A 25262-nucleotide genomic window follows, 5' to 3' on the forward strand; every position below is an offset into this window, starting at 1 on the left:
TGGTTGCATATTTTTACAAGTGCTCGTATGCTCGGTTTTTAGTGGAAGTAGCTTTTTGAAAAGTGCTCGTTGCTCGCAAGGCTAACTTTTGTCAATGCTCGTGCTCACAAAGAAAAACCCTTTTCTCGCATGCTCGCAAATGCTTTCAAAGACCATTCTATACCCCCTCTGGGGACATGAGATTTTTGAATAACTCAAATTTTTTTTAGCTTTTTACAAAAAAAAACTTGAATGGAAGTAAAAAACCGCCATGACTCTCTCACACAGTAACTGTATTTAGAAACATCACAGCTGCATAAAACGAAGACCTAAAGTCCAAGAATCTTGGACTACACCATTCTCGTCCCCATAGCCCTTTCGTTTCTCTTAGCCGGCTGTGGCTTGACACGAGAAAACGAAAGGCTTTGGTGACACAGGATTTTTGAATTAATTCAATTTTTTTTTGATTGGCTGTTTGGAACAAAGAATTCCAAAACCGAAGTTAAAAACGTAACGACTCTCTCATACATTCTTTTGAAACGTCATGACTGCATACATGAAGACCGGAAGTCCTAGCATCTCGGACTGGAAATCCTGTGTCCGCAGAGCCCTTCGTTTTCTCGTGCCAAGGCCCAGCCGGCTAAGAGAAACGAAAGGGCTATGGGGACGAGAATGGGACTGGAATCCTTTGTCTCCAGACCCCTTCTTCCTCGTGCCGAGGCCCCGCCGGCGCCGGCAAATAGAAACGAAAAGAGCTATGGGGACGAGTATGAGTCTGTTCATGGCTCAATTCCCTTTCCTCAGTAATTTTTAAGCATCATCTTTCTTTATTCATCAGGTGTTCTGATCTGCGTCTCATTTGTGTTCAACAAGCATGTCTTCACTCTGTACAAACAGAGATTCATGACCGCAACAAATCCTGAGCCCGCAACAGGCACAGCTGACCAACAAGCAGGCTCTGCACAGCAGCCCTAAACTTTGTCGGAGATGTGTTGGGGGAATGGGAACCACAACGTCGACCCAAGGCTTTCACTCCTTTACTATTATACTTTACAATATATTAACTACTAGTAGATGTATGTTTAGAGAATTAGTCCTCGATCGAAAAGTGTAGAATTAGCTTAGCGATACATGTATTTCTGCAAGTCATTAAAACATGTTGTCTGTCGCATTACAAAGTTTTTTTTTTAAATTATTTTTCAAGCATTCTTCCCCGGTATCAGTTTCCAAGCCTGGTTTGTATGTGCAACCATAAGCAATGACTACCGTATATTATTGACTTGTGATTGCGTTTCACGGCGTTTGTGTGGACAGTTTCGTTTTTGCTTGGGTTTCTAGTGAAAAAAATACCGGGTTCTGATATTTATTAAAAGGAACATACAGTAGAACTCCCTGTCTGAACTCGAACTCCTCCGCCAACTCGAACTAAGTCCAATTTCCCTTGGATTTGACCCCACCTACTAAACACTTCAGACTTCAGCAATTTGATTTTAATTCGTGCAACGAACAGACCACGTATTTGACTGTTGTTTCCCAATGTTTGGGGAAACCAAATCGTTCCCGTACTTTTAGTTATGCAGAATGGATTTTCGCCGGTATCTGTTTTATTTTTATTTTTCAAAATTTATTTCAAACTACATTCGTTGATGGCTCAAACAGAATTCAAACAGATAATTATACAAATCAATAGGATTCTATTTGTTATATTTCTTTTGTCTTTCTTTGCATGTTATACAAAATATTTCTACTAGGACTAAAAGTCGTGATCGCGTAAACATGACATTAATTTGACATAACACTTTTTTCACTCTACGCGGGAAAGATTCTGTAGTTCTTATTAAAATCAGTTACAAGTCATTGTTAATACAGCACAGTTGATGTGTAGAGTTTAAATGAATAGGCAAAGATCTAACCTAAAAAAATGCAAAAGTGTACAAAGCTCGAGATAAGGATAGCCCGGACCTTAACTTCAAATTGTACAAAGGATTTCATTTGAATAATATCTAAATTTGCTCTCAAATTTGATTTGTTTGTTTGATTGTTTCTTATTTTTTACCTAAACTTTCAATCTGGTTATGGCTAAAACTATACATTTAAATTGCACACTAAACAGCTTCAATCTGTTTCCATTGTGCACAGATAGATAATTCTACATTCTTCTTCCATGCTTGTAAGAAGCACGTTCCGTGATTTATAAACTCGTTCCAGTCCCCAGTTCAGCTTGCAGTTGCCTCAACTGAAGGGGCAGACGTGCTAGCATCTTCATTAGAGGGGGCACCTGAAGACAGAATACATGACGTTTGAGCCAGATATGTACAATTATTGATGGGATGCCAGTCTATCGCAGGTTACTCCCCAGCGTTATGCCAGGCTGCCCAAACAATTCGCTGGCACTTTTCTTATATTTCTGGGTGGAGAGAGGCATTTTAAAAGTAACTTTTGTCGTCCAAGAGCAAAATTTTTTCCAAAAGTAACAAGGATGTTTATGATTGGGTAAGATTTAGTAAGACTCAATTTTTCAAGATGGCTTATCAAAACCCTCAGAACTGAGAAACAGCACTTCACTTTACTCTGTTAAAGGCGCCTTTCCCAGACAGTGTCACTGTTTATCATCGTGGTTATCATCTCACCTTCCGAGGCGGTTTCCTTGTTTTCTTTCTCCTCCTTTTCTTCATCAGCGGTTTTGTCCGCTCGGAAGAAGATTCTTGCGCTGTTTAGCGAGAAGTAGACCAGCTCAAACTCCTACAAAAGTGCAAGATTAAAATGAGATCGTTAAAATGTTACCGTTCCGTAAGAAGACCACATTAAAGGGAACCTCCACTCTTACGACAGTCTGACGTTGAACTGTTTGAAATAATGCCTAAATTCCAATTTTTACAAAGGGAGAAATAACATTTTATAGCAGGAAATAGTGGAAAAGATATTGCCTTTATGGCTATTTCTCGCACGCCGCCATTTTGGATGATCCAAAATAGCGGCGCGCGGGAAATTTCGAAGCCATAATCTTTTCCATTTTTTGTTACTATTTAATGCATGCTTCATCTCGCTTGCCCAGTAGAATTTGGAATTCAGGCATTATTTCAAACAATTCGACATCAACTTGTCACAAGATTGGAGGTTCCCTTTAAGGCAATTTGTCGTAAAACCAAAATCAAAATAATCACTCTGGCCGATCAGAAAGGACGCAGACAATCCAATCAGTGGTGTAGACATTGCTGTTACTGACCTGTTGATAAGTGTTCAGTCGTTTCAGAGTTAAATTCATCGTTTGCTGCAGTTTTTCGTCTCGTACAGTCCCACGATTCAGTGAAGCCTTCACTTCAGCCTGGAAATAATTATCAGTGGCATGCATAATTAAGAAAAAAACCATCGGCAGCAAAAATGACAGTTTTATAATTTACACTACTGAAAGTTGTAGAAGAAAATATTTAACAATTATTCCATGAGCGCCCATTGGATATGAGATGCTACATAGCCAACGAGGGGCGTAGCGCCGAGTTGTATATATCTATCTATCTATCTATCTATCTATCCAGCAAGCGCGAGTGGAATAATTGTTCTATTTAAAACACCCAAAGAAGTGCAATATTTGAGCTCCCCGGATGTTCTTGCTGACGCGAACACTTACCATATTTGTGATCCATGGATATGAGCTCATATACCATGGTCTGTAAACCAATCAAAACTCAGAAATTGTAATATTTAAAATATAATATGTAGCTACGATTACAAAAAGACACATGCAAACTGCCGACCTGTTAACTCAGTTAGTAGAGCGCCGGACTACCGTTCGGGAGGTCTCGGGTTCGAGTCCCATACCGGACCAACACTCAGCGTCTTAAAAAAAAACTGAGGAGAATATGCTGCCCTTGCAATGACATCTGCAAATGGTTCGATATTCTAGTCTTCTCGGATAAGGACATAAACCGTACGCCCCGTCGAACAGTTGAAATGCTCGCAAATATTAGCTATATAAGCTTCTCTTTAAATCCGAGGGTAAATAAAAGTGATGAACCTTATTACATGAAATTTTCGCGACACGTTAATTTCGCGAATTTCGCGATTCCAAAAAAATCGCGAAATTAAAGTGACGCGAAAAATAAGTGTCGCGAACATAACATGACGCGAAAATTAAGTGACTCAGTACGTCAATAATCAAGAAAGAATATGTCTAGTACCACTGAGGGAAGGAATCTTTAATGTAAATGGATGTTGTCGTCCAATGACTGAAGAAAGATAACTCGCGGACTTGCGTTTTGTAAGTTTTGACGTTATTGCTCCTTTAATGAAGTCGTTTTATTTATTCAAGGGCATGTTTAATAATATTGCCAATAAAATCAAAATCGTGCTTTACCCAGAAACGCGAAAATAAAGTGATTCAAAATACGAAATTTACGCAATATCGCGAAATTAAAGTGTCGCGAAATATGCGCATCTCAAAATCGCGAAATTAACGTGTCGCGAAAATTTCATGTAATAAGGTATGTATGATGTAAAGTGATGTATGCATTTGCTCCAGGCTAAACGACTATCGGAAGAATATTATTCCAGATCGCTGCGTCAAGCTGCATCTTCTCACCTTCTCTTTTGCATACTTGTCCTGCACTGATTGAAACCAGTGAAGAGAGTCGAATTCGTGGTACTGATCAAGCAACTTTAAAATATACGCCACACCTGAAAGAAATGTGAATTAAATAAATTATTCAGTCAAAATATATGCCCGTCTCTGATAAGTCCACGTTACCCGAATGATCCATCTCCACAGTTCTCACTGGTTAGAGCAAGCTAAACCAATTTTAGCGCTTGGCAAACGTGAATATTTAAAAACAAATCACTCAAAAATCATTAGAAATCACGGTTATACAATTATTTGGAAAAACTGTAAAACAATTAACGTACAATCGACTCCAGTGGTTTGTCAAGAACTCGACAGTAATTGTTAAAACTTTCACTCCAAGAGACATACAAACCTTGATCAGGACTTTCGTGTGTGACCATTCAAATGAAAGCTGTTAAGGAATACTTTCATGTGGTACTGTTTATTATGCTGTACAAGGTCAGTGTTCTCCCTAGGTATTTAAGGCCAGGCGGGCCGCCTAGCTTGATTCACAGGAAAATCGTTGCTGCCTGGCTTAAACATAGGCACGCTAAGCGTGCAGGAGTTATTTTTTCAATTTATGGGGTGGCTTGGGGTGAAACTGGGTGATTGTCCTGTTGGGATGGTTTATGCCATGGGTTGAGCTATTTGTGTATGGCGGCCCACGAAGTCACTTTTTGCACAAAATTTGCTTGCAAACAAAATAACTTTTACGTGCATTTTGATACATCAGAACTGTTTTATTCAATATGTAAATTTCATCATTTAATTGAAAAACAAAAACTAATTCAATTATCAAAATGTCACAAAATGGCACGTTCTTATTCTGTTTAAGCGGTTATTTTGTTGCTAGCTTTGTTGCAACCGTTACGTGTTACTTTTGTTTGTTACGGAATACTTTTGGCTTTTTGCCAAACACTGAAACATGATATTGTTGTTTTTCTCACTTTTGTAACATGAGACCTCTGTTTTTTAAAAACGACCGTAACACGATACCCTTGTTTTTCTCGAAAAAGCCACGATTCCATATAGACATTGAACGAAAAGTACTATAATAAACGAAGTAATAAACGCATCAAATCAAAAACCACTTTCTTCGGGAAAGTTCTTTAAAGCGCAGTACACCTGGAGTATTTGTTTTCTGTCAGAACTGTTCGACAAAGATTTTCGCTCATTCACAACCTAAATTCTATTCAACAAACAAGAACTAATTGAGTTATCGAATTGTCACGGAATGGCACGCTCGTATTCTGTTTTTGCTCTCGATCGTAGTTGCTTTTAACAGCAAAGTTAATACTTGTACCGGTTCATGTTCAGTTTACTTTGGCCGCTCACTTTGCGAAGTTTGTTGGGAAATTGGAAACTTTGTAATGAAGTTGCCAATTACGTTGCGAGTTTGCGAATCAAATTGCGAACTTCGATAAGTTCCCAACTTCGGCCCGACTGAACTTTCGAAGTTTTGGTTGTTGAGGAGAAACAAGACATGTTGCTCGAAAGTCATGGCGATTTCTGAACTCGAAGATTTTAGAACTTGTCAAGGAAAGTTGAAGTAGCTTGAAGTGCAAGACAACGTTTCGCATCAGCGATCACGCAAGTGATTTGGCGATAAATAAATCTTATGCAGGTAGAAATTTGGTCAAATTTTAACTTTTTGGTATGAAAACACATATTTAACGATTTCTGTGAGGCATACTCTTCACTGTCTTCAATTTCAAGTCTTCTGCGTTTGTAAACCGGATGAAACTGGATGGTTTATTGATTTTAATCGAAGCCAACGCGACGCGACAGACTAATTTGTTCGAGACAACGTGTTTACGGCTCGGTGAACATAAAAGTTTTTTTATTTTTATGACATTTGTTTCCAACAGTTAAGCGTAGAAAGCCCTTTTTGATAACATAATTATAGCCGGGTTTTATTAATTTCGGGCCGAAGTTGGGAACTTTGTATCGAAGCTGACAATTTGATTCAAAAACTCGCAACCTATTTGGCAACTTCATAACACTTTCCAATTTCCCAACGAACTTCACAAAGCGGACGGCAAAAGTAATGACCACATTATTCTTCAAATCTGCTTTGTGCAAATGGAAAGCTATCCTCTCCAAACGTACGCTCGAATAAGACGAATAACAAGTTAGAGTTGGGCCTTTTGCTCACGGCGTGTGCGTTGTAAGCAGGCGGGCGTTACGAAAAACGTTTTTAATCCAGGGTTAAATCACAACTCACCGATTCCGCCTCCTTCTAATCTTAAAATTTAGAACGAAATTGCTGACTACGTCAGATTGCTTCCCCTTTATAAACTGCAATTTTATTGGTTCTGATAGTACCTGAAATCTGATTGGTGTGACAAACACACATACTTCACTGACCCACCGACTGATTACAAAGACACGACGACTAAAGAGCTATTTTTGAAAAAATAACTCAAAAATTGAAGATGTAACACAACATAACCCTACTGTTTGAGATCTGGAACATGAATTCCTTTCCATAAGCAAAGACGAAATCACTTTTTTTACTGTGTTTTCGCTCCTTTAATATCATTATAAAAGTCATTTACCCTTGTATTAATGTGTTTAAATCTGTGAGTGTGATGCATTCGTTTTGTTGAGCAGAAGCTACGTTAGCTTTATCAAATTGCTACAGAAACACAACAGCACTTCAAGGTGTCGTACATGGAATCTAAACGAAGTTCTCCTGTTCGTATAAAGAATGGTGAACTCAGCCGACTTGGGTTGCTCAGAAAAGAAACTAAAATTAGTAAATTTTACTCTGGAAAAAGACAGAAAAGTGATAGTAACATGGGGGAACAAGTTCCGCAAATCAGGTTTTTTGACGGCATTTAAAAATCACCGTCAGTCAGAATACCACCTGGTCTTCCCAAAATCCTAGGGAGAACACTGAAGGTGGTTCTAACTTTTAAGTCTGTGGATGAATACCTAGTGTGCAACCCTTTAAATGAACGCTATTAAACAGTTCTTTCATGTGGTATTGTTTAATGCCCAACATTATGAAAAATTTAAATTGCAATACTTTTCTATCATGAGCTTGTTTTTTTTTTGAGTGAACAGTTCTTCTCCAATACTTCACTATATTTCGCTGTAGTGACAGCACAAAACTTACCCATCACAAAGCCATCATCAGTGAAAGCCGCTCCAACTTTGTTCTTCTTGTTAAGCTTTTCCTTGCAGCTCAACATGTACTCGACAAAGTTCAGCGTCTGCAAAACACAAAACATTTTTTTTTTAAATAATAAAACAAGCTCTACGGTCGTAAAATAAACATCATAACTCAATAGGCACACTCCGGCTCAAACGATATACAACGTAAAAGAAATCTACAATTTGGGGTCTACAGACTCATTTATTGTGGGAGGAGGTTTTTGCGTCTAAGGGCGCTTTCCATAAGTCAGAACTGGCCTGCCAGTCCGGTTGTTTTAAATGTGAAATGGCCACTTTTCAACGAGATTTTTCCATATATCCGCCACATCAGTGTATAATAATTAACAATTATTGGATGAGGTTGAGCATGATAGCGATAATTATCAAGGCCAAAGTTTCTGTTATCTGCCGAAGCCGAAGGCTGAGGCGGATAACAGAAATTGAGGCCTTGATAATTATCGCTATCATGCGAAAACCGAATCCAATAATTGTTTTATTATGCACATTCCTGAGCTGCACTTGTAAAGACAAGAGCGCGCACAAAATCTGCACAAAATCTGCAAAATCTGAATGCATAAAACTATTGTCTGTAGGTATGACGTCAATTCTACATATGTAAAATCTAATGTCTGTAGGTATGACGTAAGAGAAACAGCAAGCAAGAATTAGCTGCGTGCTTATATAGCCAATCGAAATCAAGCTGGTGACACCAGTGTATAATAATTATGCATTGACGGATTTGACGGGACAAATCTAACTAACAACGCAATCTGTGCTCGAATATACCGGACTGGCTGGCCAGTTCTGACTAATTGAAAGCGCACAAAGATTTCAGGGGGAAGGTGAGCTTTTTTCAGACGTTAAATTCCTAATGATTATCAATAACAAACTTACCAAGGGTGGGACAATAACATAGAAGTTTCTCAGATGCATGTTTTTGCTGTCTCTGAACTCAGGTGCAAACACATCGACGAGAAGCTAAAGAAGAAACAGAACAAGTTTCAATGAAATGAAACAGAAATAAGACATAACACACAACATTAAGGGACGGACCATTATTTTTTTGCAGGGGCGAAGATCACAATTTTTTTCAAGACAAACAATTTTTTTCAGTTTCGTTGTTTGTGCAAACAATTAACAATTATTGGATGAGGTTGAGCATGATAGCGATAATTATCAAGGCCAAAGTTTCTATTATCTGCCGAAGCCGAAGGCTGAGGCGGATAACAGAAACTGAGGCCTTGATAATTATCGTTATCATGCGAAAACCGAATCCAATAATTGTTTTATTATGCACATTCCTGAGCTGTACTTGTAAAGACAAGAGCGCGCACAAAATATACTTTTATAAGCTTACAACCTTTCGTCACTTCTGCATGCATAAAACTATTGTCTGTAGGTATGACGTCACTTCTACATAAGTAAAATCTAATGTCTGTAGGTATGACGTAAGAGAAACAGCAAGCAAGAATTAGCTGCGTGCTTATAGCCAATCAAAATCAAGCTGGTGACACCAATGTATAATAATTCTATTTGGCTGCATCTGCATGCAGACAATGTTTTCTGATGTCTGTAAACAATTTATTTGGGCTTTTCTTGCTTTTGCCACAGGCAGACAATCCTCTGTGTTTGACGCCGCGTGACGTAAGTGTCACGATACGCGCTATTTGGTCTCCTACGTTCACTGTAATTTGTAACGATTGACCTCTGCTTGATTCAACTGATCGCGATAAATGTTCCATAAAATACTGAATTTTGCATCTTTCGATTGTAAACTTTGATCTACTGTAAGCCAGATAACTAAAGTTCACTTACGTTTTATCGTTTGTGTGATCTTTTGTGATTTTATGGGGTTTTGAGGCCATTAATTCCTTGCTAGTCGTCACCGCCCCCAACAAAAGTAAGAAAAAAAAGACAACTTGTCTTTTTTTTTCTTACTTTTGCATAAATGGTTCCATTTTCGTCAATTTCTGCCGTCAAAAGTTGGTACTTGTCAAAAGCTCCGGAGTACATTTGAAGCAGATTCCTCGGTCAGTAAAAACACATTACAAAGCAGAGCTCATTGTAGATCGAAAAGCCCTTTCATGCAGTTTTCAGTACTGAAATTGTCTTACAAATAATTTGCAGTCGTATCCTAAAAATATACATACATGATATCAATAATTAAAAGCAACAATACTCTTGACAAAGTCATATATCAACAGATTGCAGCGGTTTTACTAAGTTTTACGCGCTCTCAAAAAATATTATCTTCAGCACATCACACCGTCTGCTTTGATAATCCATCCTAAACCCAGCAAGGTCATGATTTACCTGTGCACGTTGAAAGCTTTAGATTACTAAGATTATCGTGACCCGGTCAGTACACACGCATGCAAACACAAAACCTTGAGCATTTCGGCGAGTTTTGAAGCAAAAATGTCGGAATAGTACTCCTCAAAAAGTAGGCCACTTAGTATGCGGAAAATGCACCCTTTGCCTGTCACATGCGAGCAAGGCGATGAGGAGATCAGATAATTAAAGCATCTGAGCGCAATCCGACGTTAATTACAAGCACCTATTTCACAATAAGGAATAAGGTCTTTTAACCAGATCTGTGCAAAACGTCGTTGCTGGATAATAAGATATACCGAGATATTTCGATACCGAGTTAACATGTTTTTTTATCTACGTGACCATGGAGGATAAGCAAAAAATAGACTACACTTTCATGCCATAACTCGTTCTTTATTCTATTGTTAGTTTGGCTCAATCCATGTTTATGTTAGCCTGAATTGCAGACGAACTAAACCCGGGGGCCATGTTTATGTAAGACATAATGCTCTCTTATCGTAACAAAGGTTGTTTATGATAAGAACATTTTACAGAGGTGACCCCGAGAAAGTTTTGATAAGCAAATCCTCTTGAAACTCCATCTCAAAAACATAGGACAACACACAGTCAGATTGAGATAATTGAACTGTATTGTTTTACAACTTAGTTTAGACTGAGATATGGCCTTTAGCTTCGTCATTTGTGATTTGTAAGGGAAAACAGAAAAAAAAACCGTATAAATTAAAGTGCGCAGTCAGAATTACAAGCTTGCCAACTTCGCAAGTCTGTTATGTTTTGTGCTCAGATTAAAACGTGTTTGCACAAGAATTTATTCTCATCCTTGATGCACGTACGAAGCGCACATATCACCCGTCGCTGTCTTTGAAGTGATTTCACCTTACATGCAAATCCACTTGAACAGAAACGTTAAAATTTAACAGACGTTACAAACGTTTAGCTTATGTGGCCTGCTTACCATAAATTTAACTCTCTCGCTATGGCTCTAACTATTTTTGTTTTATTTTTCACTCAAGTTTTGGGGTACGAATATAAAAAAATCCATAAAATTTAATGTGGAGTATGCGTGTCATTTTCTCAAGTGATGTCGGCATTCATTGTGCGCGCAATTTTCTGTTGATTGACACAAATGAAGAAGAAACTTATTTGATAGGTCATAAAAAGAAGGACAATCCGCCCCTTTTCATTTGTCCGAATGACGTAATTTCCAACTTTTAACCCCTTGCTCTCGAATAAGGCCACGCCATTGGTTCTCCAAACGGAAAAAACAACTCTAAAAAACGACAATTGCCCCCCAAAAACAAAGGAAGTGTTTAAAATGGACGAGTGGAGCTAAGGGATTCCAGAGAGGCGGTACCTTGGTGCGTTAAAAACAAGTTGTCGGGGAGAGACAGAGCTTTGTTACTGCTACAAGAATGCGCATCTCTACAGTGTTTGCTGTTCTTTCGATCGCTCTTCTGATGGTGGAATTACTGGAAGCTGCTACTAGCAGAAGACGATCCACATCAAGAAGACGAATAACATCCCGAAGACGTTCAACATCAAGAAGACGGTCAAGTTCACAAAACACTAAACAAATCAAACCGACTGACCCCATTATCCCCACAAAATTCAGTTCGCCCGTTATTCGCCTCCAAACCCAACCAGGTTTACGCTCAAGCACGTACAAGAAAACTGTCGCTGCAAACTTAGTGGTACCATATCTTCTCAGCGTGGCGCCGGTGTACCGACAAGGTTATCCCATGTACCGGAGTTACGTCTCCATTCCAGACAACAGGGCTGTGAGGTTGTCCAAAGAGGAAGAAAAACTGCTTAACGACGAAGGAAAATTGTGTCTGGGGCTGTTAGGAGAAGATCAAACGCTGGCAGAAGGAATTGACGATGATCTGCTTGAATTCGCCACCACAGTTACATACAGTAATGGAACAACGCTGACAAAGCAAGGAATTAACAACACGGTTTCTCTGGGGGATATTAACGAACAGGACTTTGAGGTGATCTGTGTTGCACGATATAACATCTCAATAGTGAATGGAACGGCTTGTAGACAAGTTAAGAATAGCATCGAGGGCACAATGGTCACAATGTACGAGACAAACCCAGACGGAGCAGGGCAACTTCAAATCAACAACATACTGCTTCCAGCTACAGTTGCGCTCCTTGCTTTTATGAACTTGTATCGTTATTAGCACACGCTAGGATGAGGCAATTGCAATTGTTGTAATTTTGATTCGTTGTATCTGACTTTATAAACTTGTATCGTTTTTAAGCGATGACGTCAGGAAATCGCTTATTGTCATCGCACGACCGACTCGATCTTTTTGTCTGCTCGCTTTTTGTCTGTTTCGGTCGAACAGAAATCAAGTTTAACTTGATAACAAGAAATCGCCGCGTAGAACACAAAAGCAAAATTCTCCCGTGCAGTTAGAATGGAACACTACAATGTATAAACGAAAGAGACTAATTACATATGATATAATCTATTAGAATTAGTGGATAGAAATTTCTAACTCTTATAATAATATCTACATCTACATCTACATTTAATAAGTTGGTAAAAAGTCCATACGGATATCACACCAACGTCTAAAAATAAGTAAAAAGGGCCGCGGTGGGCAAGAGACCATTTGACCTTTCTCGCAGCTTAAAAGCTAGCTCCAGCGTATCGTATGTCGTTTATCGGAAGTCACACACTACAATATAACGCAATCTACTGTTGTTCAATTGAGCAAATCTACGAAGAAAATATATTATTAACTTTGCATCCTTGGCCTGTGAATTTCTAACTACTGTTAATTCTGTTTTTATTTGAATTCCATCATATCCTAACTATGCTATTTAGACAATCACCAACATTGCTTCTTAGGTTTAAAAAATGTACACTGCAATTGGATAACAGTCTTTATCACACCCTCAATTATGTTAGACCCTTTGTGAAACGTCATCGCTTCTGCATGCACTGCAAGCCGTTTATTAGTGTTTGCTAGCATATTACGTGGAAATTGCTGTAAGTGCGATACATTATATCTGATATCGAATGTAAGTTTATGTTATCTCCGAAAATATTGTCACGTGTCAGCGTGCACAATGAGGACACGAGCATTTTTGGTCACAAAAATTTGGTCACACGAGATTCTGCCTTTAACTGGTATCTCGATGACCTCACTAAGTTAGCCTATACAAGTATTTTACCTTGAAATATTCCGTTGCACCAGCGAAATTCTTTGCTAAGTCGTTTATTGCAGCATCCAAGTTTCTAAAACAAATAGCATAAGTTGATTAATGAATCAAATTTACTCGAAACCTAAAGAGCTTCCAATGTCGCCAAAAATTGCGAGATTGGATGTAAAGAGCGTTTTTCAATTGCGTTTCGTAAAACCAAAACCAAAGTAATCACTCTGGCCAATCACAAAGGACACAGCCAATCCAGAGAACAAATCAAAACTCGAAGCAAATACATGCAGCTGGCGCGAAGCGCGGGAGAACGTGTGTGAGCGAGTCACGATTGGTTTTGGTTTCTGAAAGTGGAACGAGTCTTTTAAACCAATCACTGAGCATAGTAATGCAAAACCAAAGCAAACGCGAAAAACTTTCGACACTCAAGTGAAAATCGCTCTTTGATTACAGTGCAAAGTTGTTGCTGTTGTTTTTGTTGATAAAACTCACTTGGAGGCCTGTTGCGACTCTTCAGACAAGTTCTCTTCTGTTACAAGCTCCTCAAAGGAAACAATGTCTTCAAGATCAGGAACGAATCTACACAGAGTAAACAAGAACCTAATGAGTGATCAATAAATAGCTTCTCCTTACAATCTCAATACACAGTCAAACAGACAGGTGTTGAGAAAAAAGGAATTCATCACCTAGACTAATATAAATTCCTGATGTCTTTAACTGAGCAAAACGCCTGCCTCTTACAAATTTCTTGCCTAAATTGATTGAACCGAAGCTTGTCTGTTACCAATGATTGCCCAGGAAAACTACTGAAAAGACCAAATTTTAGTGGAAAAGGGAAAACTCGCTCCTCTCCAAAAATTTACATTTTTGTAAATGTAATTTATTTACCCACGTGACACGGAAGAGCTCAGGAGCTCGAAGGTCAAATTGGAATTTGTAAGTGTTGGTTTTTGTGGAGGGAGGAAAACCCTCGGAGCAAGGACGAGAACCAACAACAAACTCAACCCATGTATGGCACCGGACCGGAATTGAACCCGGGCCACATTGGTGGGAGGCGAGCGCTCTCACCACTGCGCCTCCCCTGCTCGCCTAATTGGCATACTTGGTCACATTGAATTTCTATAATTTAAACTCTTGGCTCTGAGGCTTAGAGTAATTATACAACAGAAAAATTACTTTATCTCTCAATCACGATGTGACTTCTTTTCAGTGATTTATTCCCCTAAAGCCTTGGAGCCAAGTTACAATTTTAATAGGTCGAGATTAGCCTCTTGTTGCCCTTGTTGAAACAAAATAACAAGAAAGGTTTATAAGTAGAGAAAACAAATGTACCTGATAGCGTTACTACAGCAATGAAGTCCTCCAGAGCGAATCATACGAATGTAGCCCATGGCGTTTCCTAAAGAACAGGAGAAAGGATATAAACAAAGCGATAACAAAAACTTGCAAACAAAAAGGTGACCCTGGAGACACATGATTTGGTTGGCCAGATTTAAAAAAAAAGGAGTTTGAAATCTAGCCAACAAAATCAAATGTTTTAAAATCTCTTTGTTAAAAGAGAGATTAAAACGGTTGATTTTATCAGCTAGGTTTTAAATTTGTTAAAATCTAGCCAATCAAATCATGTGTCACTCCAGAGCCACTTGTTTCTCGTGCTTAGGCCCGGCCGGTTAAGAGGGACAAGCGGCCCTGGGGACGAGAATGCTTGTGTCACTGATGTCTTACTCGTAGTATTTCTACAACGCTTAAAGATGAATTCCAGTCCGTACTGCGCAATCTCGGCTGCAATGTTTATTTGAGCCCACCACGAAGGAATGTTTACAAGCACAACTAAAAATTCCACGACAAACTTACCTTTTTCTTCATTATCAACGCCAGATATCCTTGCAGAACAAATAATAACGAGTAGAAGAACCTTGACGCTATTTCAAACCGACGTTTCAGCTCATCGGAAATCCTTGAACGAAACGAACTGTAATGGCGGACTAAAAAACTTCATGTATGCTGTCACCGATCGAAGTGTAACGTTTCAACGAATTCAAAACAAAAACGTAAACAAACCCCGAGTCTGCGCAGTACGGACTGGAAATCAGCTTTAAGGGGACTATGTCACGGATTTTAACAGATTTTAAAACATCTCAAATTTATATTTGTGTCGTAGGAAACCTAAAAACAATTGTCCATTTTTATTAACAATTCCTGTTTTAGAGCACTAAAACTGTTTAAAAGCGCGTTTGGCTGCGGATGGCTCGGATGGAAATGGATTGCAATTTGAAAACGTTAGTCAACGTTTTCAAGTTGTTCCCGCGCGCCTTCAAAAAATCGATATTTATAGCCGAAGTTTGATTTCTATCCTCAAATAAAGGTTATATCTTCCGTTAAATGTTCAAAGACAATGGGTAAAGTTGCCTACCACTTATTTTAGAACAGTTTAGACCAAAAAACTGTGAAATCCCCGTGACATAGTCCCTTTAAATATACCAATACTTTTTCTATATTTCTTGTTTTCGTTGTTTTCTGTTAAATCAACAAGGTTGCAGGAATTTATCTCTGGAGAACTGAGTTGTTACGTTACCTATCTGGCTGATCAGCACTCTGAACTGATCCAGATAGGTGTGGCCATCAGGAGTCAAACCAAGCTTGCGGATTCCTTTGTTAAACTTCTCTGCTCGCTCAAACGGGTATTTCTGATCAGATGACTCCTTGGTTTCTTTGAAGAAACGAATATCCTGCAAGTTAATGACGAAATGATTTAATTGAGCCGGAATAAGCCTCTGAAAGAAAGCCAAGATTGTTACAAAAATTTAAAAGATCCGGTGAGAGCCTACTTGGAAACCCAACCGATACGTTTTCAAGTATACTCATATTGTAATCCATTTTCATCCTCGTCATCGTTTGTCATCCTCACATCCTAATGGGTTAGTTCATTTGTTGAGTACAGTTCTACAAAATCTAGTCATTATTGTAAAATTTTTCACATTTGAGAATGCAAGGCAAATTTTTCAAGTACGCATTTAATCAAATCCGTTTCCATTCTCGCCATCGTTAAAAAACCTCACTAATGGTTTCCTGTCATTTGTTAAGTACTGTTCTATAACAAAATCCTATCATTTTATTGGTGGGTTCCATGGGTTCCAGATGTGTTTTAAGGTATCAGTAACGAATTCCACTGTATCAATAATGAATGCATCACTAAACACGCAAAGCTTTTTTATGTTGGATCAGGTAGCCAAAATTGTCAGGTTTTTGACCATTTCTCTCCCTTTTTCAGTAGTTAAGCAGCTCTCGTCAGCTTGTAATTCTAACGGTCGTCTAGTGTAGCAGTTGCTACTCTTTTGGGGCTAGCGGAATTGGTTTTTCCATTTTTCTCAAAAGGAAACAAGTCTTTCATGTAAGCCCTTGCGACAGCTGCTAGACAAGCCCCTCTCCCCCCCCCCCCCTCCTACCCCTTTTCTGAACACTGTATTCCAATATGCTAGAGGTAAGCTAATTTCCTAAACGTCGTATAGCCATTCACACGTACCTTAATGAGTCTTGCCTTGATGTGTTCATCGTATAAAAACTGCGAAAAGATGAAGAATTTCTTGCGCAGAAACTGATAGGTGAAGTTCACTGTTGTGTTCATAATTCCAGAGCCGTGCGTTCTGATGGAGTTGGCAATGTGACGAATGTTGATGGTGTTTAAGTGTTTGTTGTTGGACGCCAATTCAACGAAAATCTGAAATAATCAACGGCAAGGCTAAATATTAAACTTTCATTCCTAACAATCCAATCAGAAATCTGTGGTTTAGTTTACTTTCCCACTTTTCCTTCCCCTATATTTTCACCGTTTCTACGGGAAATTTCGGGAAAATTTCTGCAATGGTCCCAGAGTAGCAGATGTTAGAATCGAGAAAGAGGAACTCAGGAAGAAACTTAAAAAATATCAAGGAGAAATCGGAATTTTGGGGACGGGGAATCAAGGAAAGACATGGGAGTATCTGGGGGAAAAAGGACCTAACGGATAGCTAACGGATAGCTAACGGATAGCTAACGGATAGGAAAACGTAAGGAGAAAGGGGACTATGAGGGAGACTGGGGGAATCATGCTATAAGAAACTCAGGGAGAAAGGTAGGAACCAAATCATTCAGGGGCAAATAGGAATATCACGGGGAAAGGGGAATAAAGGGCGGCAGAGGCACTCAGGGAAAGAAAAGGAATATCAGGGGGAAGGAACAATTTAGGTAGATGATAATGATAATGCATTTATATAGCGCATTTTCCATATATATATGTTCAAATGCGCTTTACACATACTGTAATTTAAGATACAATTGTAAAGGCCAGACCACAACACCGGGAGCTTCGTGCCCTACTCTTTGCGAATAGTGTGTGGGTTCTTTAACGTCCCCTGTTAGAAGACTGAAGATACAGGAGACGGGACCTACGGTTTATCGTCCTTTTCCGAGAAGACTAGAATGTCTAACTATTTGCAGATGTAATTACAAAGGCAGCACATTCTCCTCAGTTATTTTAAGACCCTGAGTGTTGGTCCGGTCTGGGGTTCGAACCCACGACCTCCCGCACAGCAGTCCGGCGCTCTACCAACTGAGCTAACCGGGCGGCGGTTAAGAATGCTCAAGGCAGAAAAGAATGCTCAAGGAGAAAGCGCCTGGGGAGGGACAATGAGAATTACTGACCTGATTGTTGAGGTTGTACAGATACCGGGAAACAAACACGTGAATGTTCCGCATGATCTCCAGCACGTCTAGACCCTGAAAAAATACGGTAAAAGAAAAAAAGGTAAAGTAAATGTCATGTCTGTACTCAGCCAAAGTGACCCACGCCGCCGGCGATTATTCCAGTTTCCCTAGCAGTAAGCGACTAAGAGTAATTCTACTCCAACCTGGATGGAATGCTAGTCCAGTACAGGTTATACCCCCAGTGCGGGCGTCAAGCGCGGGAAAAGTCGTGCTGCTACTTTGTGATTGGTTTTAGTTTTGCACTGCCTCGTCCCCAGGCACCGATCGGCAGGTCGGTAAAGGATGGAAAACGGGGAGCGCAGGGGTAGATGGTTTGAGAGCGAGCCGCGAGTTCCCGTTGGCACAATGCCAAGCGAACCGCGCACAATCATCAATCCCATAACGAAAAGCTCACCGCGCATGACTAAGGGAGATGGCGCCTAAGGACGAGTCAGGGTTTTCCGTCAATTGGTTAAGTAGGTGGCGCGAGCTTTTTAACCCTATCCAGACCGGGGGGGGGGGGGCGGAAAGTGCCCGCGCTGACTTTGAACGCTTATAACTCTTTCAATATTTAACCAAACGCTGCCAAACTTTGCGACTTTACCAAAAATTTATCTGGGAAAAATTTGGTAGGGTAGGTTGTTGTGTCAGGAACTTGACGTCACCATGGCAACGGCATTTTGACAGGCATTTTTCCCAAATTTGTAATTTTCGTGTTTCTATTAATGAAAAATAACTTTAAAGCAATTATTTTCACCTTTTTACTGATTTTAAGCACATATTTATTGGTTTTGAGTATTTTCCAGTAATTTTGCGCGTTTTTCTGACGTTTTGGAAAAATTTCGAAATCCAAGATGGCGGATCCAAGATGGCGGCCGTTTTGACATTATGATGTAATTGTCACGTGATGTGACGTCATAATCCCACGTGACATATACCAAAAGATAGATTTTTGGACATACTATATATACTGTAAGTTTCATTGTGATTGCTTAAATATTCTGGAAGTTACGGAGGGGGGCGGAATCCCCCCCCCGGTCTGAAAAGACCAAAAAAAAGCCCGGTCTGAATAGGGTTAAACCAATAAAAGAGCGTAGGAAAGCCGGCAAGAACAAACCAATTACAGATTACTTTTGACACTCAATCGAATTTTTTTTTTATAAAGAAAACAAAAATTCATTTTGTGGAACGCTGTTCGTATTCCAAAGAAACATCGGCAGACAATTTACTGGAGAAATTTAATTTTGATCATTCAATGCTGTCACCTGTTCAAGTGTCTGACTAGGCAGATGTGCTTCAGTCATTTCCAGGCCGTATTTCTGGCTTGCTTGGTTTCTCATCTCACCGTACGTCCTCCAGTCATGAAGAGCAACTGTAGTCAAGTTATAGAACGTCGTGTCCAGGTAATGAGTCACATGTTCTACAAAGAGGAACAATTAACAGAAAATTGTGAAACTAATGGCGCCACATAAAAGTACTGCTGAATAGCTTTCATTTGAATAGACACACATCAGGGTTTCATCCACAGACTTGAAAGTTAGAACCGCCTTGTCCACACGAAAGTTCTGCAAAGTATCTTTCTTTTGAATGGTCACATTCAAGGGTATCATCCACATCCCTAAATGCTAGAACCACCTTGTACAGCATAATAAACAGTACCACATGAAAGTACTGCTTTTTAGCTTTTGAGTGGTGACACACTAGGGTTTGATCCACAGACTTAATTAGAACCACCTTGTACAACATAATAAACAGTACCACATGAAAGAACTGCTCAATTCAACATGTAGCTTTTACTTTATAAACTTATTAAATCAGATTTATCAAAGATTGATGAAACTTACGTTTGATGTTGACGAACTGATGGAAAAATCTGATTGGTCTTATTTTCAAAAATTGAGAAAGATCTCTTAGCCCAACCTGCATGTATGACAAGAAAGAGAATTGATCAATTTATGACAAAACGACAAGCTGATCACATAAACTCAATATCTTATGTTAGACAGTTAAAATTGGTAACTAACACAGTGGAAATTACGTTTTAACAATACTTTTCAAATGTTCAGAAACATTTCTCAAACCGTGACGGTTGTTTGGATATGTGATCTTAATTGGCATAGATTTTAGCGTTTTTTTTCTCCGTTTCTCCGTAGTTTTAGTTTCGATTGAGAAGATATACCGTAAAATCCCAGTTATAAGCCCCCCCCCCCACCGATTATAAGCCCCTCCAATCTACCTGGAACCAAAAAAGTACTTCCAATTATAAGCCCCCCCCCCCCCGGATATCAGCCCCCCTCTGCTGGATGACAGTACTGAAAATGGCTAAATGTTGCTTTATTACGACTTGTTAACTTAAAAACGTATTTCGATCAACACTGCCGTAGCTCGTTTTCAAAACGTTTTTTTTTTATCCCGTTTATAAGCCCCCCCCCCCCCGGAAATAAACCTCTCCATTTAAAAACCCACTCAAAACCCCTCACGAAGTTGTATAAGCCCAGGGCTTATAACCGGAATTTTACGGTATGAAACACTACTCCGCTGCGCGTCGTGTTTTCAACTCTCTTCTCGGTGACTGGAAATGCGATGAAACTCTTTCTCTTGTTTCTGATATCTTACATCAAGAAAAAAGTAACAAAAAGTAAAAAATAATTAAACAATTAAACAAACAAACCTTGAAAGGATTTCTGTCATCTAACTGTAGATGCTGATGGATGTGCAGTCGTAGATCTGTTTCAATGTCACGGCACAATGGTTGAAGCAAGTGCTGTCCAAAGAAAAAACAAAGAGAAAACTAAATAAACTTTGAAGGAACTATTTAAAAGTCACGTTTTATTGCCCATCAATGCCAAGTTATGTCACGCTTTTAAGTTGGCACGTTATGTCACGTTCTTTTACGGGCAGTCCTGACACACTGGGTCACGCTGTTTTAAAATACTGTCACGTTTGGTCACGAAATTTTGACAGTACCTGCCACGCTATGTCGCACTATAATAAATAATCCTACCAAGTAACCAACTATGTCACAGTATTTTAGAAAATGCTGTCACGCTGTCACGGAATTTGAGAAAGCCCGTAACACTCGATCATGTTATTTTAAGACAAACTTGTCGCAGTAGGCTACTATATCTCGCAGCTGGTAATGCTAGTTCGCTATTTTAAACTTTCGGTAACACTTGATCACGCCATTTAAGAAATTCTGTTACGCTAGGTCACGCTATGTCGCCCTATTTTAGACCTTTCCTATCTTACACTGGGATACACACAATTTTAAGGGATTCTGTTACATACGCACAGAAACTTAATACTTATAAAATTAAAACACAAAACAAATCTTTGCAACGAAAGTTCTCTGGAAAAGTATCACGGGCTCAACCAATTGTTAACGACAGTACGAGTGAAAGACGTTATTTGTGTATACTTACTTCATGTAGCGTGTCACCAATTTCTTTCTCGAACAGGTCCAGCATGACCTGGGCCGACGGCTCGTGCTTCACTTGCTGGAGGACTGGAACACAGTCTCCTAGTGCGGCAATCATGTACTGCAGGTAGAAAAGAAAGGGTTGAAAAACTTGGTAAGCAAAGCAGGTTTCACTGACTCACAGACACTAATGGTTTTCAAAAACAATTCCTTAAAATAAAGTAGACTTCCCAAACTTAATACAGTCCGCATATAATGAAACCGTAGGACGCAGGCGCTATATAGTCATATTATTAGCAATTTTTCTTGGACAATTCTGTCTAAGGGGGAAAGGCGCAATGAGGTTAAACCGGCCTTTGTGAAGTACCAGCCCGTGAAACAAGGCCAGACCAGGACAGTTCACTCAGTGCCCTACTCTTTGCAATAAGTGTGTGGGTTCTTTAACGTCCCCTGCTGACCATATAACACTGAAGATATTGGAGACGGGACCTACGGTTTATCGTCCTTATTCGAGAAGATTAGAACATCAAACCATTTGCAGATGTCACTGCAGAGGCAGCACGTTCTCTCCGTTATTTTTAGACCCTTAAAAAACAACTTAAGGAAAAAGAAAACCTTTTTTAATTTGTACACCTGTATTTGCACAACATTCAAGTGAGCAAATAATTGTGCAATTCTGAGATGTAGGCAAGGATGAACACTCTAAGCTTACAAACTGGGTCTTCCGATGCAGAACTACGATTCAAAGAAACTTTGTTCATATTAAAAGTATCCTTTTTGGTTCATATGAAGTCAGAGTGAAACGCTTTCCTTTACAGTGAGAGCTAACGGAAGATAAAACTTGGGTAACAAAGTGTTACTATGAGTGCGATTCTTAACAAAATCTCTCACAAACAAACTCGATGTAAGTATACAACAGCTTACATGAATTCGATGAACGTCCGTAACGTTCTCATAAAGATCATCCAAATAAATTGGAAACACAACCTGCAAGAGAATAAGGAAACTACTGTAAGATATAATTACGACACGTGCATTTCTGTATTTAGCGCGGGTTAGTACGGCATCGTCGCCTTGATTAGAGCAGTTTTCAATTGAGTGTCGTAAAACAAAAACCAAAGTAATTACTCTGGCCAATCACAAAGGACACAGACAATCCAGTGAACCAATCAACTCGAAGCAAATACATGTAGCCGGCACGAAGCGCGGGAAAACGTGCGCGAGCGAGTCACGATTGGTTTTGGTTTTAGTTCTGATTGGCTGAGAAAAGTGGCGCGAGATTTTTAAGCCAATCACTAAGCGTAGTAATGCAAAACCAAAGCAAACGCTCTAATAGGATGATTTATTGAATACAGATCTATTTTTTTTTTTTCACTGACTTTAGAACTGAGGAACTGATGCACTGATAAAATCAAAGAAATAACTAAATAACCAAATGAGGAAACAAAGAACTAAATGAACAAGCGACCGACCGGGGGGCGGACGGACAGGCGGACAAATGAATACTAACCGATTGACACTATGTTCCTCATCCCCCCCCCCCCTGGTAAAATCAAAGAAATAACTAAAAAACCAAAGGAGGAAACAAAGAACTAAATGAACGAGCGACCGACCGGGGGGCGGACGTTACAGGCGGACAAATGAATAATAACCGATTGACACTATGTTCCTCATTACCCCCCCCCCCCCCCCTCCTTCACACTGTAAAATAATGTTGTTCACTATAAGGGGGTGAGGGGCAGTGATGAGCGTTACTTCTTATGTTTAGGAGTGGTACTGTTATGTCTGGTGTCGTAATTGCCTCCTAGCATTTCGTGTGTGTGTGTACATTTATTATATTGTACGTTTACTTTTTAGAGCGGTTTTCACTTGAGTGTCGAAAGTAAATTGCGTTTGCTATTGTTTTGCATTACTACGCTTAGTGATTGGCTTAAAAATCTCGCGCCACTTTCTCAGCCAATCAGAACTAAAACCAAATCCAATCGTGACTCGCTCGCGCACGTTTTCCCGCGCTTCGTGCCAGCTACATGTATTTGCTTCGAGTTTTGATTGGTTCACTGGATTGTCTGTGTCCTTTGTGATTGGCCAGAGTAATTACTTTGGTTTTGGTTTTACGACACTCAATTGAAAACTGCTCTATAAGTTAATTAATCATTTGTTTATATCTCTTTTTTTCTTCTTTTTTCCAATACTGTATTATAGCGTGCACGGAAAGTTGGTGTGATGTCTCACGACTTTACCGACATAATTAAATGTACATTGTAGAATGTAGAATGTAGATGTGTAAAACTCGTTTTTATTTTAACCCTTGTCCCCGCCTTGATTAGTTGGTACTAGTAGCGGGGCAGCAATCTAGTAAATCGTATTTATAAGAAAATAAATAAATAAAAAGTTTAAGTTCAAGTAAGTTTAGGGCATTTTGACAGGAATATCGCTACACGAATTCAACAGAGTTCTGGAAATACATGAATTTACCCTGTGCCAGTGAAGAAAGCCACAATCACAAGCTTTCTTGACCCTTGCTCTCAAATCACTGATGAGGTTTATTCGCTTCATCACGCTGCTTAAACTCGCCATCTCGTCATCTCTGAAGCATTTCTGTAAAGCAAACAAAAACAATTAATTTTGTCCAATTCATTTGTCATTTATGCCTCTTGTGGATAACCAGAAAGGAATAACTCAGAGTGAGCAAGAGCTAGCATTGTGATTGGTTTGTTCTTTTGTTGTCATGGCGACTCCGTCAATCTAGTTTTCACTTGATCATAAGCGACGGAGTCATACGCACAATCGAAGAAAATGAAACGTTCTGATTGGCTGTTTTTATGCTAGAGACGATAATGTCGTCAGACGACTTTAACGTCTAAGACGTTAAAAGCGTCTGGTATAAAAACGGGACGCGTTTAGTAGACAGCTGTTCAGAAAAAAAATAAAAAAAAGACTGGGTTCGACACTCGGAGGACACTGGACACGAAGACGTAAAGCCATCAGACGTTAAAGGTGTCTGTCTTATTTTCTGTTTCTATACTAGTTAACGACGTCCCGTTTTTATACTAGACAGCTTCAACGTCTGAGACGTTAAAGCTGTCCGATAAGAGCGTCGTTTAGACGCTCTTACCAAAAGACGTTAAAGCCATCAGACGTTAAAGGCGTCTGTCTTAATTACCGTTTTTATACTAGACGTTAATGTCGTCTCGAGACAGCTTTAACGTCTAACGTCTCTAGCATAAAAACGGCCATTCTTCCGAGTCCAATTCCGTCGAGCTTATGTCACTTACGACTCCAATATTTGATTTTCACTAGGGCGTAAGCACTCTTTCGCTTACTATTACGACTCCGATTCCGTCGCTAGTGAAAACCAGCCTTAGTCGGTCAAAAGTACAGTTATTATCAACGAAGATTTTTACTCAATGGACTTACTATCTGTGTTCCTACATGGAGGCCCAACATGGTGACGAGCCTGCGTTCCTTTGTTGCTAAAAAAAATCACAACAAAAGAAATTTAAGCTGGGTCACAATGAGAGAACTGATCAACTAAATAGTTTAAAATATAAAAATGGTTTAAACAGATCTAAAAATATAAAAGGATACTCTAAATTTTCGATCGCCTTTTGCGGTCTTCTTCAGAGAATGATGGATTTTGCAAGGTTCGCAGAATTCTAATAAGTTGCATTGACGTTATTGTTCGTTATTGTTCAATGCAAATTATTAGAATTCTGCGAACCTTGCAAAATCCATCATTCTCTGAAGAAGACCGCAGAAGGCGATCGAAAATTTAGAGTACCTTTTTATATTTTTAGATCTGTTTAAACCATTTTTATATTTTAAGCTATGACCGCAGATCGCTCCAGCAGTTTTATAAATAGTTTAACAGTCTTCACATCA

General features: G+C 39.3%; 2 protein-coding genes and 1 non-coding gene across 3 annotated transcripts in view; 1 reads left to right on the forward strand and 2 right to left on the reverse strand.

Moving 5' to 3' along the window:
- Positions 1–1575: 1575 nt before the first annotated feature.
- The window catches only part of LOC144628979 (WASH complex subunit 4-like), a 47810-nt gene continuing 24123 nt past the window's right edge, over positions 1576–25262 (reverse strand). Inside the window, exons 18-36 of the mRNA XM_078487116.1 lie at positions 24798–24853; positions 23856–23978; positions 22305–22367; positions 21385–21501; positions 20634–20726; positions 19807–19882; positions 19228–19382; positions 17921–17995; positions 16764–16958; positions 15816–15969; positions 14573–14639; positions 13733–13819; positions 13259–13322; positions 8630–8713; positions 7698–7794; positions 4559–4653; positions 3206–3304; positions 2610–2721; positions 1576–2257 (exon numbers count right to left, since the gene is read on the reverse strand). Of these exons, the coding sequence (XP_078343242.1) occupies positions 2196–2257; positions 2610–2721; positions 3206–3304; positions 4559–4653; positions 7698–7794; positions 8630–8713; positions 13259–13322; positions 13733–13819; positions 14573–14639; positions 15816–15969; positions 16764–16958; positions 17921–17995; positions 19228–19382; positions 19807–19882; positions 20634–20726; positions 21385–21501; positions 22305–22367; positions 23856–23978; positions 24798–24853 (1874 nt within the window). The 3' untranslated portion in view covers positions 1576–2195. The remainder of the gene's footprint in view (positions 2258–2609; positions 2722–3205; positions 3305–4558; positions 4654–7697; positions 7795–8629; positions 8714–13258; positions 13323–13732; positions 13820–14572; positions 14640–15815; positions 15970–16763; positions 16959–17920; positions 17996–19227; positions 19383–19806; positions 19883–20633; positions 20727–21384; positions 21502–22304; positions 22368–23855; positions 23979–24797; positions 24854–25262) is intronic.
- On the forward strand, positions 11366–12828 carry LOC144629172 (uncharacterized). Its single transcript, XM_078487382.1, has one exon. The coding sequence runs from the start codon at positions 11482–11484 to the stop codon at positions 12253–12255; it is 774 nt and encodes a 257-aa protein (XP_078343508.1). The 5' UTR covers positions 11366–11481; the 3' UTR covers positions 12256–12828.
- On the reverse strand, positions 17771–17843 carry Trnas-gcu (transfer RNA serine (anticodon GCU)). Its single transcript has one exon. It is a non-coding gene; the product is annotated as a tRNA-Ser (tRNA).

Source organism: Oculina patagonica, chromosome 10, assembly GCF_052425735.1.
Source record: "Oculina patagonica isolate OP01 chromosome 10, crgOcupat, whole genome shotgun sequence".
Classification (NCBI taxonomy): Eukaryota; Metazoa; Cnidaria; class Anthozoa; order Scleractinia; family Oculinidae; genus Oculina; species Oculina patagonica.

What these genes read in the sequence shown, in the direction of transcription:
- LOC144629172 (XM_078487382.1), top strand. Translation starts at nt 11,482, where the DNA reads ATGCGCATCTCTACAGTGTTTGCTGTTCTTTCGATCGCTCTTCTGATG.